General features: G+C 34.0%; 1 protein-coding gene across 1 annotated transcript in view; it reads left to right on the top strand.

Annotated features, from left to right (window-relative positions):
- ADCY2 (adenylate cyclase 2) overlaps positions 1–21,194 on the top strand; it is a 605,008-nt gene that overhangs the window by 567,662 nt on the left and 16,152 nt on the right. The window contains exons 21-22 of the mRNA XM_031946113.1: positions 12,003–12,149; positions 14,494–14,601. Of these exons, the coding sequence (XP_031801973.1) occupies positions 12,003–12,149; positions 14,494–14,601 (255 nt within the window). The remainder of the gene's footprint in view (positions 1–12,002; positions 12,150–14,493; positions 14,602–21,194) is intronic.

Genomic DNA, 21,194 nt, shown 5'->3' on the forward strand with positions numbered 1-21,194 from the left:
AAAAATGAGACTTTGAAAGATAACAATAATAATAGCTGGGATTTTATAACACTTTAAAGTTTGTAAAATGGCTTCTACATGCTATTTTATTAATTCTTTAAAACAACTCTACTGGGTAAATAATATTATCATCCCCATTTAACTGATGAAGAAATTGAAGAAAAAAAGAGTTTAAGTGGATTGTATAAGACTACATAGCCAATAAGTATCAGAGGAAGGATTTGGACTTAGGTCTTCTTTCAAGTCCAGTGCCTTGTCCACTGAGCTATCAAGCCTTGATAAAGCTATTTTTTTTCCTAAAGATTTTGTTGCAGGATAATGAAAGTTCCAGAGAAAACAAATGCCCTGTGTATAATTTTCCGTCTCTTTAAATAAACAATTCTCTGCTCCTTGTTAAGAAGATCCCCACCCCTTCTTTATACATTCAGCCAGTGACTCCCACCACCTCAGAAACTTCCTTTGTACTCCTTTCCTGATCAGAAATTTCATCATAAAACAGTCAAGAGTAAACGAGCAGCCTGTTTGTAGTGTTTCTTTGTAGGAAACAAATTAAATTAAGCCAGTAACTGAGTTGTCTTGCAGAAGCACTTGAGAAAAGAAAGAAAAAGCTCTTTTTAAGTTCAGAAGCTTTCTCTTCCATATACATAATTGTGTCATGTTATCCTTCATTTAACCTCTGGCTACGCTTTTCCAGTGGAACATTTTAAAAATCCATTGATCCTTGTTACAATATATTGAGACTTAATTTGTCCATCAACGCAGAAGATAAATCCTCAATAATTTTGAAAGTTTCTATGGCAAAAACATTTCTATTAGAAAATGATGGCAAATGAAAATGTAAAACCACCATTTAAATATAATCTCTAGAATGATTTTCCTTTGCTGACCGGTTTTATATTTAACAAAAACCTCAGATGTAGTTCATCATGGGAAACTAATCTATTTCTCTGCAATTCTCCTGGCATCCAAAATATTCCTGAATACACTTAACAGGTAGTATTGCAGAGAAATTAATAATGACTCAAGGAATAGGGTTGTTGTGTTGTTGTTTTTGTTGTTTTAAATATAGTGGTATTAAGTTCTGATAGCTATATGTAGAATAGGCTCTATATTCTAGTCAAAATGACCTTCTTGTAGTTCTCACAAATGATACTTCAGCAACTTGTTCCCAATGCCTCAAAAATCACTCTCTTCTTAGCTCTCTCTCTTAGAATCTTTTATTTCATTCAAAATTTAGCAGCTAGTACCTTCCATCACTAAATTACACTATAATTACTTTGTATATATTTATATGTTCTAATAGAACATACTCTCTCCTTAAGGGCAAAAATGGTTTTATTTGTCTCTTTTTCTCCTTAGTGTAGCATGGTAGCTCAGAGTTTGTAGTCACATTTAATAAATGATTGTTGATTGATCTTAAGAGAAAATGGCATTAGTAAAAAGTATAATGACATAATTGCATCATGAATTTTACTATGTTTAATTAAAGGTAGTGTGTGTATTTAGACTGTTGGAATAGCAAGCCTTGAATAGTAGACTGAAATTAAATCAACAAGATGCCACTTTATAATGATTTTCTATGTTTCTTAGACCACTGGATTCCATCTTAAGGGCTCCAACAAAGCATCCATTACAGATGTATTTTTTTAATTCTATTAATTTATAAATTAAAGAGTTGTTTGTAGCCTCTGTTCATCATTTTGACTAGGGAATATATTTAGAGTATTTTTGAGAGACTTCCAAAGAGTTATTATGCCCATTTGAAGAGAATGTCTGCTGTAGCTAACTCTTTAAACTTTGCTGGAGTAGTAGACTCTATCAGGAAAGTAAAAAACTTAATGGAGTCCAGGCCATTTTCAATGAATAGGTTTTTATTTCCTATAAAAGCCAAGAGATAGTGTGTCTTGTTTGTAAAATTGCAAGAAGGTCAATGTCATTGGATCAAAGTGTATGTGACAGGGAGTAATGTGTGAGAGAACTAAAAAGTTAGAAGGGAGCTAAATTATCTAAATTATTAAGGACTTTGAAAGCCAAATAGAGAACTTTGTACTTGATCCTGGGAGTTATAGGGTGTCACTGAGTTCAATTGTGTAGGAGGTAAAATGGACCTGAGTTGTGGGGAACTCATTCTAGTAGCTAAATGAGGTTTGTTTGAAGTGGAGAGAGAAATTGGGGGAAGGCAGATCTACTAAAAGAAGACAACAATAGACTGGACACTTTTCTTGTCCTACCCCCATGAGACTAAATCTAACAAATTGAAGGCCTTCTTGTTCTTTTAGTATCACTGTGTTCCACTCAGATTGTTCATTTGGCATCTCTAATTTTTATAAAGTGACAAAGTCAAGTTCTTTTCTAGAATTACATGTCCTTATAACAAATTTTCACTGTTAATATGCTGACTTACCATGTATTTTCTCAGATTCTATCTACCTTAAATTCCTATTACTTAATTAGGGATTCAGATTATTGTTCATCTACATGCCTACTAAAAAGTATACAAATAGTGTACAAGTTTCACAGTTTATCCATATAGTTATATAATACAGTATAGGTGGAATGAGTTTTATCCATTTTATTTTTTACATATGAATGGCTGAAGGGAAAATTTATTTTAGTGCTATGAAGAATTGAATGTTGTAAGTGAAAATTCATGAGAAATAAAAAAGAGTTGCAGTTAAAATGATATTGTGAAGCAAAAGGTAGCATTTATATTAGTTACCATATTCAGGTTGACAGTCTATGAGGCATTGATAGAAAGCTAGAGACTACACAGAGAAGGATTCAGGAAGAAATAAGCTTACCCAACATATATACAAGAGCAACCTTACTTTTATCTGAACTGAAGGGAGGAAGATTAAATACACAAAAGGCATTTGGAACAGAAATATATTTAAGTCACTAGAACTTAAGTTACAAAAGGAGATTATAGAATAAAAGACAAAGTAGAATCACAAGCAGAACAAATTTCATCTTTAGAGAATTCATCATAAAAATCTAATCTATTGCCAAAGCCCATCAGTTTCAGTTTTGGAATATCTCTCATATACATCCATTTCTCTAATTTGACAATGCTATTCTAGAAAAGACCTTACACATGTACTATTGCAATAGTCCACTGATAGTTTTTCCTGCCTCAAGTCTCTTCCCACCCCATTCATCCTCCTATCTTTTGTCAAACTGACTTCTCAAAGTACAATTCAGACCATAACTACTATCACTTCTTCCCACTTAATGAACTCCAGCAGCTAGCTCCCTGTTACCTCTAGGATTCAAAATAGTTTTCTTATACCTTGTATACTTTTGACCACTGTGGACAATCCAGTGATACTAGTTTTCTTTCTGTTTCTTGAATGACACGCCATTTTCCAAATCTAGGCATTTTCTCTGGTTGTCACCCATAACTGGAATTCTTTCCCTTCTTATCTCTATTTTCTGAATACCTTAGCTTCCTTCAAGTTCAAACTGAAATCCCACCTTCTACAGAAAGCCTTTTGAAACCCCTCCTAATTCTAATACTTTCCCATAATTACCTCCAGTTTATAATATCTTCCCATAGCTTCTTTGTATATAGTGTTTTCATGTTGTCTCTCTTATTAGACTTTGAATTCTTGTCTTTTGCCTTTCCTTGTATCTTCAGGTCTTATCACAGTGACTGGTACATAGTAGATACTTAATAAATAATTACTGGATGAATGACTGGGATGAACTCATCCATTTTATAGATAGTACCAAAATCCATATTTTGTTCAAGGGCACCATAAATAATGAAATAATAGCATACCTATTTATACCAAAAAGAAAGTTATAAAATTACAGGAAGAAATAAAGAGAACAAACTATTACATTTATCTATATCAATGCATTCCTTTCAGAAGCAGACAAATTAACAAAAATGTAAAATCAAGATTGGGTAGTCATTAATGGATAGAAGATAAGGAAAAGTTTTATATTAAATGTGATACCTGAATTGTGCTTTGAAAGAATATAGATATTCTAATTAATTAGTTAAAAATCTTTTAGGCACTTACTATATAGCAGGCACTGTATTAAATATTAGGGATACAAAAAGAGACAAAAATAGTCACTCTGCTCAGAGAGTTTACAATCTAATGGAGTCTAAAAGATGAAGATGGAAAATATATTCCAAGAAGCAAGAACTGTGACCCATATGAGAAGATGCAAGGTTATGTGTTAGGGACAGGAGGTTATGCTCACCCTGAATGGTAAGAGAACTAGATCTGGAGTCAGAGGACCTTGCCACAACCTTAGAACTGCTCCATGAGTTACAATTGGACAAGTCACTTCCCGTCTTGGGACCTCTTCATCTAAAAAAATGAGATGTTTGGACTAATCAATCTCTTTGATCTAAAGATCTTCCTACTATCCTTCTAACTCTATATTCTTAAATATTTTTAAGGTCCTATGATTGAAAGATAAATGATCTTTGGCAGAGTGCATTTCAAAGATATGTTGTTATCTGTGTAAGTTACAAATATAGTTTTAAGTAGTTACAAAAAATTCCTATCCATGCTATGGAAAAAGTACCAGATTTGAGATCAGAAAACCAAGATTCAAATATAACCTTTGATATTTATTATCTATGTGACTTTGGGTGTGTCTCAACCTCCCTAATCCTCATTATTTTCAGTAAATAATGAGCCTTGAATCAGGAAAATTCTAGTTCAAATCTGGGTACAGAAGCTTAATAGCTGTGTGACCCTGGCCAAGTTGCTTGAACTCTGACAGCTTCAGTTTTCTTAGGTGTAAAATGAGAATATAATAGCATATACTTCTCAGAATTGTTATGAGGATCAAGTAAGATATTTGTTAATTATCTAGCATAATACCTGACACATTTTTTTGTGTTTTAGAAAAGCTTATTTTTTTCTTCCCCACATCAACAAAATAAGAGGTAGAAGGATGGACTAGATGATCCCTAAGAACCTTTCTGTTTCTATATCTTTAATTCTTTACTTTTTGGCAAAACAATTAGAGTTAAGTGATTTGTCTAAAGTCACACAGCTGGTGAGTGGAAATAGATCTCTAATTTTTAATAGACTTGGATATTTTGAATTTCTGTATCTTCAAGATCCTTAATCACTAATAAGAAAAGATTGGGCAGTACACTAGATGGCTAGAGGTCTGGTCCTGATGAGAAGGTGTAACTTTGGTACACACCCTGCAGAAAGACTTTCGGCAAATGTGGAAAGAATCTAGTCTTCAAAGAAATCGGATCTGGATAGATCTTGGATTCTAAGACTGAGATGCTACTTGTAACATAATATCATAATACACCCACTTCCAATATTTTCTTTTCATTATCTTTCTTCCATTGCCCATTCTTTTCCTTCTTTTTTCTCTTTTCTTCCCACAATCTCTCCCATTCTAAAGATTTTATTTTTATTTAGCTTTTTAATTTTTATTTATTTATTTTTACTAGTATAAGCATTAGGGTGGAGGATTACTTCCAAGTTTTTATCCCTATTGTATTAAGGAAGAAGAAGAAAGCCACACAGAACTGTCAGACAGGGAAATACTCCATAGCTCTTACTCTATAGGGAGGCACTGTTATTATTCAAACACTCTTGAGTGGGTTAAATGGATGATGCCTTCAGCAGGCTATTTTTAGGCTGCCGAGTTAATATAGAATCATCATTCCAAAACTCATCACAAATAAGACCGTAGAATACTCTATCTTATCCATTTTGAATGAACTCTCAGGCAAAAATCTCAGCATTGACACTGTGCTGTCTGAACTAATCTATGTGCAAGTAGGTCTCAACAAAAACAGAGGAAGAAGAAAAGACTTGATATCATATTGTGGTGTCTTTCATTAAGTTTGCTTCATTAGTATGCTTCAACACTGCACAATTTCTTAAATGAGAAATAAAATTCCCCATGCCTCAAAAGAATGAAAATTAGTTTAAACTAGTTTTAACCATTTTATATTGAAATGAATATTGAAACAGATAATATAAGACAATGAGGTGGCACAGGGTCAGATCTGGAATTGGGAAGACTTTCCTTGACTTCAAATCCTGTCTCAAACACTTATGTGATGCTGGGCAAGGACTTAACCCTGTTCCTCATCTGAAAAACAAAAGATAAAGTAGTAAAGCAATTTTCTACATCTATTTCTAATAAACTTGATGATTTTTTTCTTTTTTAATAGCATCTTATTTTTTCAATTGCCTGTAAATATCATTTTAATATTCATTTTAAAAAGATCTTGAGTTAATTGACAATAATTGAGTTAAAATAATATTTTAATGAGATTAAAGAGATTTCTCTGTCCTTCCATTTTCCTATCCCTAACGTAGCAAGTAATCTGATATAAGTTATACATGTGCAATCACGTTAAACATTTCCACACTACTCATGTTGTAAAAGAAGAATCAGAACAAAAGGGGAAAACCATGAGAATAAATACAACAAAAAATGGAAATAGTATGCTTTGACCTGCATTCAGACTCCATTGTTCTTTCTCTGGATATAGATAGCATTTTCCATCATAAATCTTTTGGAATTGCCTTGGATCATTAAATTGAGACGAACTAAGTCTATCATAGTTGATGATCACACTATGTTGCTATTACTGGATATGATGTTCTCCCAGTTCTGATCATTTACATTCAGTTTGTAACAATTTCTTGAATCAGATAGGGACTGCTTCAAAATTCATATTCCAAGATTTTCAGTGACTCTGTAAGATATATGCTTTTCCATATTTTGAACAGAGCCTTTTTCTAATTCAATATTAGTATTCATGAACTAGATTGACATAAGAAATATCACTTTTGTTTTGGAAAGGAAACTCATTTCCTTGGAAATCCTTTAGTCATAAGAGCATTTGATTTAGACTTTTCCATTAGCTGAATACATTTAAATAATTGGTTATATCAATAACAATATTAATGGTTAAGGTATATAACTGTTATTTAAGTTTTTATTCTCCAGTACAAATTAATCATAAGTTTTTTTTTCAATATACTTTCAAAAATTTCCGCCAGGGTTAGTTAGGTCTGTACCAAAACACCTGTCTTCATCCTCACCTGTTCCCTGCCATCAGCGGGTTCAGGAGCCAGAAAACATCTGTTCCAACAAGAGTCATTCTAACCATTTGCACCATATGGAATCTTTTTTCTATGTCCCATGCTATAGCCTGTTGTGTTGTGGCAGGAACATTTATAAAGAACCCCTGGAACAAACATCACAAATAGCTTTCATCAGATTTTGAAAAGACTTCCTTTTGTCATCCAATCCATATTCCAGCCAAAATCCCCAGGTGGTATTGCTTAAGTGTGACTCTGTCTGGGCCAGGCTACTTCATTCCACAACAGCTCAGGCTTGATCAAAATAGGCAGCAGATGTCACTATAGACATTAATGTAATATACTTCGCAAGCAAACTATCCTTAGTCATTATAATAGCTCCTTAAATTGAGACAGAATTCAATGGTGTCATCACTCTAGCTTGTAAACAGTTCTTTTGGACTTTCAGTATATAAATGCCAAGTTAACTCTAAATATCAGTTCTGGCTCGAGTGATTCTGCCTTTTATTTTTTAATTGAACAAATTCTCCTTTGCCTAAATTAGCAGTAAAATAATAAATCAGAAGAGAAAAGGACTTTTTAAGGCCCCCAAGTAGTTTAGCACTGCAGTCACTCATCCAAAGCACTCCAGAAGATTATTGAGTCACTGAGCCCAAGGACCAATGACCATATGCTGGTGGATCTGTGGATTGACAGTGTCTTCATAGCCAAAAAAAAATGATAAGATAGAAATAGCACTGACCTTGGAATCAAAAGATTTGGTGAATTACAGTACAAGTTCAACTATGAACTAACTCTATAATGTTACTCAAATATAGTATTTATATTTTAAGATTTGTGAACTGATTTCCTTATAGAAGTCCTATGAGACAGTTAAGAGAGGGATCATTATTTTCATCTGTAAAATGAAAGAGTTAGACAGGATGGATAATTCCTAAGGTCTTTTCTAAAGTTGACATCCTATTATTCTACATGAGTGTTAATACAGTGACCATGGAATGTACTAATTTCTATCCACTGATTCTAGAGAAATAGGGGCAGGATTGGAAGGGGTAAAGTAGGCAGTCACCTACTGTGAAATATGAAAAGGTTGGAGTAACAACAGTCTTTTTAATATTATCTATTCAATAAAACACAATAATTCAATAAAATTATATTATTCATGGTTCTAGGGTCAGTTTTTGTAGCCGAGAAAGTCACGTGTATAACAGTGAATGAAGGCTTAAAACTTATAATGGATAATAGCACACTTTACAATTATTTTCTACAGGTACAATTTTGTCCAGGAGACCCAGAGAATTGTCCTAAATTTCCTTAATGACCATTCACTTCATTTCCCCATCTTGATTTTCTTGAGATAGAATAGTAAATCAGGTGATCTATTACAAATTGTAGGTAGAAGAGTGTATTCTTTTTAGAATCAAGTCAATATTAGAATTTGCAGAATCATTGTGTAAGTTATATTTTAATATATTTAACATTTACTGGTCATCCTGCCATCTGGGGGAGGGGGTGGGGAGTAAGAGGTGAAAAATTGGAACAAGAGGTTTGGCAATTGTTAATGCTGTAAAGTTACCCATACATATAACCTGTAAATAAAAGGCTATTAAATTTAAAAAAAAAATCTATCTGAAAAAAAAAAAAAGAATTTGCAGAATCCTCTAGAGTTTTTGGTGAAGTTTCAATTTGTACAAGGGATTTATGATAAACTTCAGAGAAGTTATAAGGAATCTAGACTGAACTTGCTTTTTTTTTTCCTCTCAGTTCCTTTCCCTGCCCTATCAATGCATGTGGACGCACAAGCACGCACACACACACACACACACACACACACACACAGAAAGAGAGAGAGGAGAGAGAAGGGGGGAGAGGGAGAGAAAGAGAGAGAAGAAGAGAGGGGAGGGGGGGAAGGGAAGGAGAAAGAGATTCATAAAATTACTGTGAGATATCATGATTCCTTGCTCTTTACTTCCATGGGACATATCCTAATGGCCACCATAAACTGAAGACCCAGAATCATCAAGATCATTCCTAAATGGTGCTCATTATGCTAACTATATCCACACCCTAGAGCGACATATTAATTGTCTCATAAACATGCAAGACACCCTGGGTGGAAACAAACATAACACACACCACCTGCTCTCTCAATTGTCTTTGGATAAGACCAGACACACCCACAGAACATAGTAACATACCAGGGGGAGAAAACAATCAGAAATTCAAGACCAACACAGTCATGCTACCTGAAAACACCTAGCGCCTTGCCCTCCTTCTCCTTACTTTACATGTTATTATTCTGTAGTATGGACAAAGAATAATTTGAAAACATCAGCAATGTTTAAATCTCTTTTTTCTTCTTTAGAGGTTGCTAAATAGGTAAAATTCTGTGCCTGAATTAAGGAAGAACTGAGTTCAAATCCAGCCCCAGATATTGAGTGACATAATCCTCTCTTCCTTTGTTGGTTCTGTCAACTGTAAAATGAGAAGAACAATACCCCCTACCTACCAGAGTTGTTGTGATGATCAAATGAGATAATATTTGAAAAGCACTTAGCACATTATCTGGCATATAATTGGTACTTAATAAATGCTTGTTCCCTTTCCTTTTTATATCCTAGTTGAACAATGCTTTGCAGCAATAAAGGCCTGAATTCAGGTAACAATGTTCTACCATTGTAGTGAGGAATAGTGAGGAAGAGATGCATGTAGACATAGTAGATTCAACAGGACTTGATACCAAGAGGACAAAAGTAAGACAACATTAAGAATTCAAACTTGGGAGGCAAGGTCATGCTACAGGCAAAAGCAGTTCCTTCAGAAAGAATGAGGAGGGAAGTGGATAATAAGTATAGCCCTGAGACATGTTGGTTTTGAGTTACACAAGGGATATATAGGTAGATTTCTGGATCTGTAAGTTAGGAAAGAAGCTAAGTCCAGTGATATAGATTAATAATAACATTTAATAAATGTTTCTATAACTATAATTATATATACATAATTTTATCTTATGATATATATAATTTTATATATGTTTTATAATTTGCAAACGCATTTGATAGACATTGTCTCATTCAGTACTCTCAGCAACACTCTGAGGTAAGTAGAACAAATTGTATTGTCCCCATTTTACAAATTAAGTTATCAGAATTTAGTGACTTGATCAGATAACAGCTATTGAAATGGCAGGTCTGGGCTGAAGTCCATGTCTCTTGATCCTCATCCAGTACTCCTTTCTATTTAGTAATCACTACTAGGCTACAGAAAGAAATCTTTTCCACTTTAGCTATGCTGTACTAGGCTATATTGTATTTTTCCTTAGGAGCATCTGATCCTGAGATGTCCATTCTGCTATCAGAACTCTAAAGGACTTTTGTTGTGATTCTGTGCAAGAGAAAATTAAGCTTTGCTTTAAACTTTGAAGAACATTGTATTATTTATGGAAAAAGAAGCAAAGCTATTGCCTTGTGTGTTTTGAGAACTTTGATTTTTCAGCATGCATGTAGAGACAGAGTAGAACAGAACACAACTCTGTGTTTTATATATTTAAGTCTACAGTTTAAGGTGATCCAAAGCCAATGATTCAAATCTTGAATACTATTTATGAGTCATTTGGGTTTAATAAGGCAAGCTCTTATTATGTTTAGAGATGGTTCTGGATGTCTAGATGTCTAGAGATGTCTAGAGAGGTTCAGAAGATGAGGTCAAACTACAGTTACAAAAGCTCTGTCCTTGGCCCTACTCTCAGGGGAGAGATTCCAACCTCCATTATAAGAATGGAGGGAGCTAAAAAGGTCAGGCTTAGAAATGAAAATGGTCTGAATAGGAAGACTACTTTCTACCCTCTTTCACCTCTTCTGCCCTTTTCTCTTCCCATTCTTTTTCAGAGACTCAAGAAGCAGGAGTAGGTTAGGATACAAAGATGCAAAGACACCAGTCAAGGCCTCAATGGCTCCTGAGTCAGAGTTCTCCCTTCAACTAGTATTCTGCTTTCCCTGAATCTCCTCTCCCCAACTTACATACATACTATCTAGACAACAGACTAGCTGCTTATTCTAAAAAGGAGGAAAGCTGGGGAAGGTTGAGGATGACTCAGGAGGAGAACTTGAAACTGGTGACTTTGCTTCTCCCTTCTTTACTTAAATTCAATTCACTGACATGTCATAGCATTATCTTTCTGTTATTATGTTTCTCTTCAAGAACAAAGGACAAATAATAACTATTTATGAACTGTGTAATCTTAGATATTTATAATAATATGCATTTATATCATATTTTAAGGCTTGAAAAATACATGTTATTTCATTTGATCTTCAGAACAACTTTTTTAGGTAAGTGCCATTATAATCCCCATTTTACAGATTAGGAAACTGGAATGAGAGAGGATAAATGAATTGCTCAGTGTCACATAAGTAGTAAGGGTCTGAAGCAGGATTTTAACTCAAATCTTCAGTATTCCAAGTTCTGAATTCTATCTACTATGCCACCTAGCAGCCCACGTACATCACTTTCTTATCTGAAAATTTCTTATGAAGAAAGTATTTACAAAGAAACTTTTGTAAATATAAGTTATAAATAAAATGTTGCAATTACAAGCAATTATGTTGTTATTCATAAAAGACTCTGAGAAACACATTTCAAAAAATGTCAAACAGTATAGATAACTAATTTGATGTATTTACGCCATTGTAGATGAAAATAATTTGTAAAAAATTGTAAAATTTTTTAAATGAGCTTTAAAAATGTAGCTAAAATTAATTACAAATTAAAAAGTGTTAATTTTATTAAAAGATGTGTTTCTTTTCATTATAGAAGTTGTTTCCTGTTCTAAGCTTAATGATCTCACTTGATCAAATGGAATTGCCTAAGAAATCACTTGCATTTAAACCTTTTTTTAATATATTTTATGAAACATTTCTAATTTACTGCTCTTGGTTTTCTATTGTACAGGATTTGTATCATCAGTCCTATGACTGTGTCTGTGTCATGTTTGCTTCTATTCCGGATTTTAAAGAATTTTATACAGAATCAGATGTCAACAAAGAAGGCTTGGAATGTCTTCGACTCCTGAATGAAATCATTGCTGACTTTGATGATGTAAGTGCTAATGTATGTGGAAAATGACATGTGTGAATATAATAGGAAACCATATTTTCTCAGGAAATTTGCAACACGAGGAATAAGAATTATATTTTAAATAAAACCAATAGGTTTGGAGTGAAAGGAGAGTACTACTATAGAATTTCTGATAACCAGCACTATAGTCTCCTGCTGGCAGTGATTGGTATATCCACTAATCTAAATTTAGCCACCTTGCTATGGCAGGATAAAGATGTATATTTTATCATCAAAGTTAATAGGATTGCTGAAATTCATCAATAAACACTGTCATACAAAGAATGTTATTTATGCTACAAACAGCAATGAAATTTCTAGAAAGACATGAAACTCAAGGAAAATTTTCTGACAGTGGCTTTATGTCTAAAAGTATAATAAATATATTCTTCACTTTGGCAATTCTCAGATCAAGATGTATATTCCAAATGATTAAGTGATTTGTTGGATTCTATCTTGAAGCCTATATGCAGAACTGCCATCTGTTCTTTAAAATAAAAGTAAATTATGCTCCTTAACTCATCTTTTTATTCCAGAAGGCATAGTACACTCTTCCTTTATACAGGGGTATGGATTTTAGAATTCAAAATGTTATGTGTTCTATGCTAACATTCACTACATTATCTGAATATAAGAAAAAGCAATGTTTTCCATGTCCATGTGCATATTTTTTTCATTTCAAGAATACTGTTGATATATACTTTAACATATTTAACATGTATTGGTCTACCTGCCATCTGGGGGAGCCGGTGGGGGAAGGAGGAGAAAAATTGGAACAAAAGTGTTTGCAATTGTCAATGCTGAAAAATTAACTATGTATATATCTTGTAAATAAAAAACTATGATTTAAAAAAGAATACTATTTATGTTCCATTATGATCATATATAAAATGAGGTAATTTTAACATTCATTGTCATATAATCTAATAAATCATGGACATATTTTCATATAAAATAATGTATTTAGTCTACAAATCTTCCTAAATTGGAGTAGCTAGGTGATGCAGTAACTAGAGCACCAGCCCTGAAGTCAAGAGGACCTGAGTTCAAATGTGGTCTCAGATACTTAACACTTCCTAGCTGTGTGACCCTGGGCAAATCATTTAACCCCAACTGCCTCAGCAAAAAAGAAAAAGAAAGAAAAAAAGAAAAGTCCAACAAAGTATTATCGAGCTAAGGTCAAGAGAAATTAAATAACTTTCCCCAAATCATAGAGCCAATAAGTGATGGAGCCTTACTCCTATGATTCCAAATCCAATATTCTTTACACTGTTCCATTGTTTATATAGATAGAAAAATTTGGAGAGAAATGTGGATTTAGATATAGTTAGGCATATGTAATCTCTCTAGAGTATGGGAAGATTTAGTGTTACCAATATAAAACTGAATGTTTCCTCTATAGAATACAAATTATATTTTAATTATGTTTCCAGTGATTCTATTAAGAGCCTAACACTGATTTCTCACAGTGAGGATAATTAGATAGAGTAAAAGATAAAGAGGATCTTGATGGGAACATATTCTAGTTCTTCTAATGCCATATTTAATTCCATTCTGCCATTTCTGAACAGGAGCAAATCATTTCAATTTCTCTCCTACCTTGCTTTCTCCTCTTTCTTTCTTTCTTTCTTTTCCTAACCCTTACTTTCTTCTCTGTTTTTGCTTATTCCTTTTCCTTAAACTATCTCCTAATTTCAACTACTTTGTATTATATTATTCTTATGAAATGAGGCAGCTAGGTAGTATATTGAATAGAGTCCTGGGTCTGAAGTCAGGAAGACATTCTACTGAAGTCAAATATGACCTTAGATATTTAACCATGTTTGCTTCAGTAATGTTAAGTGACTCCAGTATCTTTGCCAAGAAAATCCCAAATGGGATCATAAAGAATCAGACATAACTAAATGAATAAAAAATTACAAAATTCTGACTACATACATAATTATCAATTTTTACTTGTAAACATTTTATTTATTCAAAGCATCATATTTTCAGAAAGCCAGTAATGGTATTTCTAACCAAGAGTCATTAAAATTACTTGGAGCCATCATTAATTGACTTAAGTATTTATTTTGATTCCATGATTAACAAATTCTTTAAGATATTACATATCGATTTGAAATCAGCTAAGAACACACTCCTCAAGAAATGTAATCTTTTAAACTACCCTCTCTTACTAAAGAAAAAGACCTAAGATAAACAAATAGCATATCTGAAAAGAAGTTAACATTGCCAAGAATTGGTTACTTACAATGCTGCCAACACATTGAAACTTAGATCAGTACAAGCCTAAGTAAATAAATAACTATTATTTATTTCTTCATAGTTGCTGTCCAAACCAAAATTTAGTGGAGTTGAAAAGATCAAGACCATTGGAAGCACTTACATGGCAGCCACAGGACTGAGTGCTACACCGAGCCAAGAACACACACAGGTACAGCACAAATATAAACATCTTGATGGGCAAAAGTGATTGTATGTGTGCTCTTTATGTTCACCCATATAGAATTATAACTTATCAGGACAAATCCTTTTTAAGAACACATAAACCTGACTCCTAAAGTTGTATTTACACAACTGACTCTCATTCACTTTGTCAAGTTGATAATTCCTTATCAGGGGTCCTCAAACTTTTTAAATAGGTTCACTGTCTGAGGACTGTTGGAGGGCCGGACTATAGTAAAAACAAAAACTTTGTTTAGTGGGCTTTTAAATAAAGAAACTTCACAGCCCTGGGTGAGGGGGATAAACATCCTCAGCTGCTGCATCTGGCCCACAGGCTGTAGTTTGAGGACCCCTGCTTAGATTCTTAAGTCTGTTCTCTCTTTTTCTCATGAACAATTTAGCACTCCCCAAGACATCAAGAATATAGCAGATAGGGAATAACTACTTTCTACATGAAGCCTTTCCTGACCTCCAATTACTAGTACCTTCCCCAAAATATTGTATCTGTTTTACATATACTTAGATATATGAAAAATTGTTTCATGGTTTTCTTTGTAGTCTGCTTAGCTAACAATGTTTGATCCACCATAGGAGCTTAATAATCAATTGTTCATTGATTGTTCCTCTTCCTCCTTTTAACCTTTTGTTCTTATTCATGTGTAGAGAACATAAGTTACCTTTTGACAGTCTATCCATACTCTATAAATATCTACACCCAAAATATATGATTTCTTACCACAAAGCTTTACTCAGTAGGGTTACCATGCCATGCTACTAAATACAAATTAAAATTTAACTATAAACTCATATCTCAGTTCTACAGAACTTCCTCTCCCTTACCACAACCTACCTATGACCCAAATGCCAATATCCAGTCTGAAGATCCAGTAGGAATGGCACAGAAGATGTCAATGGCATTAGGGGCAGACCTCAAAGAATTCATTTTCATCACATCAGCTCCATCCTGTAGCAATACCTACCTTCTTATCCCTATCCTTCCATATGTTAACCCAAAGTCTTGTTATGCTTCAATTCTGAATCTATCTCTTCCTTTTCTAATAATCATTGGTAAGAGATCATTTTCAGTACCCTCAGATTTTACTAGGCTTTACCATATACCTTGAAGATTTTCCGTCTATGCTCCCAGGCCTTTCCATGAGCTCTGAACATGAACTCTGCTTTATAAGTTGCTTCTCAATTCAAATAACTCTTTTATGAGATGTTTTGCTTTTCTATTTGTGTTGCTAGTGCTTAGCACAGTTTCTAGTATGAACATAAATTAATTAATTAATGCCTTTTTGTTGCATTCCATTAGCTCCTCACTGATGATTTCAAGCTGTTTTGTTCCATTTTTGTTAATCCCTTAGGATAATTCTCATAATGATTGTCTTAGACTTTCTTCTCTTTCCCCAAACTCTAAACTTTCCTCAGCTTCACTATTGACTAATGGTCTTATACCCTACTAGGAAGACTGAAGGCATTATATGAGGTTCCTATATTGCATCTTCCTCTATCTTAAAATATATCTTTAGATGATCCATGTGTTCATGTATCCTTTGAGAATCAAAAGGGAAAAGTAAACTTTTCTAAGGTTAACAGAGCTAGATCCTTAATCTACCCCTAAACCTGATACCAAGTTTGTGATACAAGACCCTGCCTTTATGGCAAGAAAGTATATTCTGCTCATGGTAAACTTCACATCAGTGTACTATGTTCCCAGTAGAGAAAATACAAATATGGCCTAATGCAGCATGTTGGCAAAGGTCAAGTAATTGGATCAAGCACATTTAGATGAGGAACAAATATCTAATGTTCAATGACCTAGGGAATTTCCCAAGCAATAACAAGGAAGCCAGGAGTGAACAATCAGAGAGAACAGGATTAAAGTAGATGATCAGTCTGGAAAGTGATCTACCAATAGAAACATTAAGTTGATGATCCAAGCTCATGGAAGAACCAGAAAAACACATTCTCTGGTCTCAGGGTCAAAAAGTCTGATGTCAGTTTAGGACAGTAGATAAATAATTTAAGTACAAAGGACCTATCTGACCACTACAATACAATTTTTACAAAACAATGGAAAATCAGGACACATACTATGGATGGCTTTGAGGAAGAGATTATGGATTTGGAATTTTTATAGAAATTAGTCATTTTTACAGGTGACCTCCAGGAAAGAGATATTGCTTTCCCAAAATCACACAGGAAGAACATAACAAAACATGGCTTCAGACTCAGATCATGAAACTCTAGATCTACTGTTTTGTCCAATAAAGCAACAAAGTTCACAATGAGGAATCAAAGAACATTTCTAGTTAGAAGAGGGACAGAATCAAGCAGTGCTGGAAGGAGAGTAATTGGATGACTGTCTATAAAAGTGGTGAGACTATTCAAGCAAGAAAATCATTTAAGCTCAGTAATAGTCTTCTTTCAAGGTTACAAAGGCCTGAACTAAGTTGATGACAATAAGTATGCAAAGGAAGAGATAAATGGAAAAGACTGCAAAGCAACAATTAAATATTTTTGGTGACTAGATGTTGGGGCAAAAGTAAAAGAGGAATACAAGTCATTACATACATATTGAATTGAATTATCTTCTTTCTTGATCTGAAAATTAGATTGCTAAACTACTCAATTGAATTCTTGTTTTTTGGAATTAAGCCACATTCTTCCTTTACTCTTAACATCTGGTCTTTTATTATTGTAAAAAGAATACCCTTCCTACCAACCTCAGAGGATTGTGACGAAGATTAGATGAGGTCATGGAGGTAAAGTATTTTGTTATGATATAAATCACTCTTCTTACTCTGTTACTATTTTTTCAATAACTTATCAATGAGGTTTCTGAAACCTTCAGTTTCAATTGAAAGTCATTTTTTTTAAAGATGAGAAATCTTTGAGTAGAAACTGAGCACATGTTAGGAACACCTTTTTTTTTTTAAGAAGAGTCACAATTTAGGGGTTTTTTTCCTGGGGTTTATTCTAACTCTCAGATTCTGCGAGTTGGGGATCATTTATTACATGTTTATTTGTCAGAAAGAATATGTTTTGTTGTGTTTATTTTTCCCCCTATAATGTTATTGCTCTTCCTAATGGTGGCTTAGTTGTAATTTTCCTGAAAAGTATATTTGTTACACAGCCTTTTGCTTGTTGATTTAACAGCTTGTGTTTCTAGTTAAAGCACAAATAGTTTTACCTCTAGCTGTGTATACTTTCATGAAATGTTTTTCCTCTAAGTTACAAGCTTAGCAACATTAATGCATGAAATAGAAAAGCTTTCCATGCATGAGGATGATCCTTTGCTTAAGCTATTAGTTGAAAGCAACTTTTCACTTTTAAATTATTCATTAAAAGTGGAAAAACTCTCAACCTATTCTAATTTCAAAGGGCTAGAAGTAATGGGGCCTGAAGCACTGAACCCAAAATATATTAGGTTCCAGGACTCAATCTGTACAATCCACCAAGTGTTAGGGAATTGGGGTTTGACCCTCAAAAGATATTGGTTTTATGGGCCAGTGTCACAAGAAGTCTCAAAAGAATTTATAGGCATTATTAGATTGGCTAGGATGACAGGAAAAAATAATGAAGAATGTTGGAGGGGATGTGGGAAAATTGGGACACTGATGCATTGTTGGAGGAGTTGTGAACGAATCCAACAATTCTGGAGAGCAATCTGGAATTATGCCCAAAAAGTTATCAAACTGTGCATACCCTTTGATCCAGCAGTGTTTCTACCGGGCTTGTATCCCAAAGAGATACTAAAAAAGGGAAAGGTACCTGTATGTGCCAAAATGTTTGTGGCAGCCCTATTTGTAGTGGCCAGAAGCTGGAAAATGAATGGATGCCCATCAATTGGAGAATGGTTGAGTAAATTGTGGTATATGAATGTTAAGGAATATTATTGTTCTGTAAGAAATGACCAGCAGGATGAATACAGAGAGGCTTGGCGAGACTTACGTGAACTGATGCTAAGTGAAATGAGCAGAACCAGGAGATCATTATATACTTCAACAACAATACTGTATGAGGATGTGTTCTGATAGAAGTGGATTTCTTTGACAAAGAGAAGATCTAACTCAGTTTCAATTGATCAATGATGGACAGAAGCAGTTACACCCAAAAAAAGAACACTGGGAAATGAATGTAAACAGTTTGCATTTTTGTTTTTTTTTTCCCGGGTTATTTTTACCTTCTGAATCCAATTCTTCCTGTGCAACAAGAGAACTGTTCGGTTCTGCACACATATATTGTATCTAGGATATACTGTGACATATTTAACATGTATAGGACTGCTTGCCATCTGAGGGAGGGATTGGAGGGGGGGAAGGGAAAAGTCAGAACAGAAGTGAGTGCAAGGGATAATGTTGTAAAAAATTACCCAGGCATGGGTTCTGTCAATAAAAAGTTATAATTATTAAAAAAAATGTATAGGCTTAAACCATTTCCAAATTAATAGGTAGAGATTTTATTACACTGCTAGCAATGGGCTAATTTCCAAAAGGGATTGTTTTACTCATTAACAAGGAGGAAGACACTGTAAAATAAGGCTAAGCTCCTGATAAACTAGCCATGCCATAATGTAGGCTAACTTCCTAAAGAAGTTAGGGAAGATAAAAGGGCCTGCCTGAACTGGTGCTGGGTAAAGTGAGCAGAAGGAGGAAAACATGGTACACAATAATAACAAGATTATGTGATGATCAAATGTGATGGATTTGGCTTTTTTCAGCAGTGATATGATTCAAAGCAATTTCAATAGACTTGTGATGGAAAGAATCATCTGCATCCAGGGAAAGAATACTGAAGACTGAATGTGGATCAAAACATAGTATTTTCACATTTTGTTACTGTTAATTGTTTGTTTGCTTCTTTTTTCTTTCTCTTTTTTTTCATTTTTGATCTAATTTTCTTTGCACAGCATGATAAATATGGAATTTTTTTTTTAGTAAAACAGCACATGTTTAACTTAGATTACTTTTTGTCTTGGGGAGAGGAGAGGAGATAAAGAGCGGGAAAAAATTTGGAACACAAGGTTTTGGGTGAATGTTGAAAACCATCTTTGCATGTATTTAGACAAATATTATTTAAAAAGAAGTTAGGGAAGAAGAGGGGGGTTGAGTTCTTTCGGAGAAAAATAACATGGGGTTGACATCATAACTTGAACTTCTGAATGGAAATAGTGACTTTGAGGTCAGGATAATTTTTTCAATGCAATAAATTCAATAAGGACCTACTGCAATAAAGGTTCACTTAAGGATAATAAAAGATCTGCTTATAAGAAAAGGACCACTTATGGATTGAATAATCCTGTCAGTGCTCCCCACTTGCCTCAGGGAGTAGGTTGGCTTCCTGATTATTCCTAGTAATACAGTAGTAATACAGTAATTCCTCTCCCTGTAACCTAGCCAGCTCCCAAAGACCAAGGACCCTATCACAAGTACTATGTTCTACTTCTTCTCTGGCTAATGGAAGCTTTTCTTCCTGACTCCAGAGCCCAGTCCTTGTTCCACTTAGATAAATGCTATTTATATAGTGCTTCTGGGTTTTCAAAGAACTTTGATCTCAACAAAACTCTGGGAGGTATATCCCCATTTTACAGATGAGAAAACTGGGAGAGGTTAAATGACTTGCCCAGGGTCACATAGTATCACAATTTTGATTTGAACGGAAGACCTCTTATTTTTTATTGCTCCATGATTTTTTTTCAGCTTAACTGAAAATATTTTTCCTGGCTTCACCTACTTTAAATAAAGAAAAAAATAGTCTATAAATCTTAGTTAGTGCCAGATACTGTGCTAAATAATGAGTACACACACACACACACACACACACACACACACAAAAGAAACAAAAGAATTCCTACTCTCAAGGAATTTACCATTTAATTTAATATATACAAAGCAAGCTATATATAGGATAAATAAGAAGTAATTAATAGAAAGAAGGCACTAGAATTAAGATGAATAAGGAAAGTTTCCAATTAAAAAATAGAATTTTAATAAGGACTTAAAGGAAACCAGGAAGATCCATATGTATAGTGGAGAAGGAAGAGCATCCCAGGCATGGGAGATAGCTGGAGAAAAATGCCCAGAGCTTAGAGTGTCTTGTTTGTAAAACAATATAGGAGACCAGTATCACTGAATTAAAAAATACATGTTGGGACAAAGCATACCTGGTAAAGATGGGAAGAAGCAAGTAAAAAATGTTCTTTTTTTAAAAGAGGCAACTGGGATTAAGTGACTTTACTAGGGTCACATAACTAAGGGTTAAGTGTATGAAATAACATTTGAACTGAGGTCTTCCTGACTCCAGAGGGTGGTTCTTTCTCCACTGAGCCATCTAGCTGTCCCTGGGAAGGTCTTTGATTACCAAAAAGAACATTTTGTATTTGATTCTGGAAGAAATAGGGAGTCACTAGAATTTATTGAAAAAGGGAAGAACATGATAAAACCTTTAGGAAAATTATTTTAGTGTTTGAACGACTGATGAATTAGAATAAAAGAAGGATGTGGTGGTGTAATTTGATTTATACAGATCCCACCAGCAAGCTATTGCAATAATCCAGGGGTGAGATGATAAGGACCT

The sequence above is a fragment of the Sarcophilus harrisii genome, chromosome 1 (assembly GCF_902635505.1).
Source record: "Sarcophilus harrisii chromosome 1, mSarHar1.11, whole genome shotgun sequence".
Classification (NCBI taxonomy): Eukaryota; Metazoa; Chordata; class Mammalia; order Dasyuromorphia; family Dasyuridae; genus Sarcophilus; species Sarcophilus harrisii.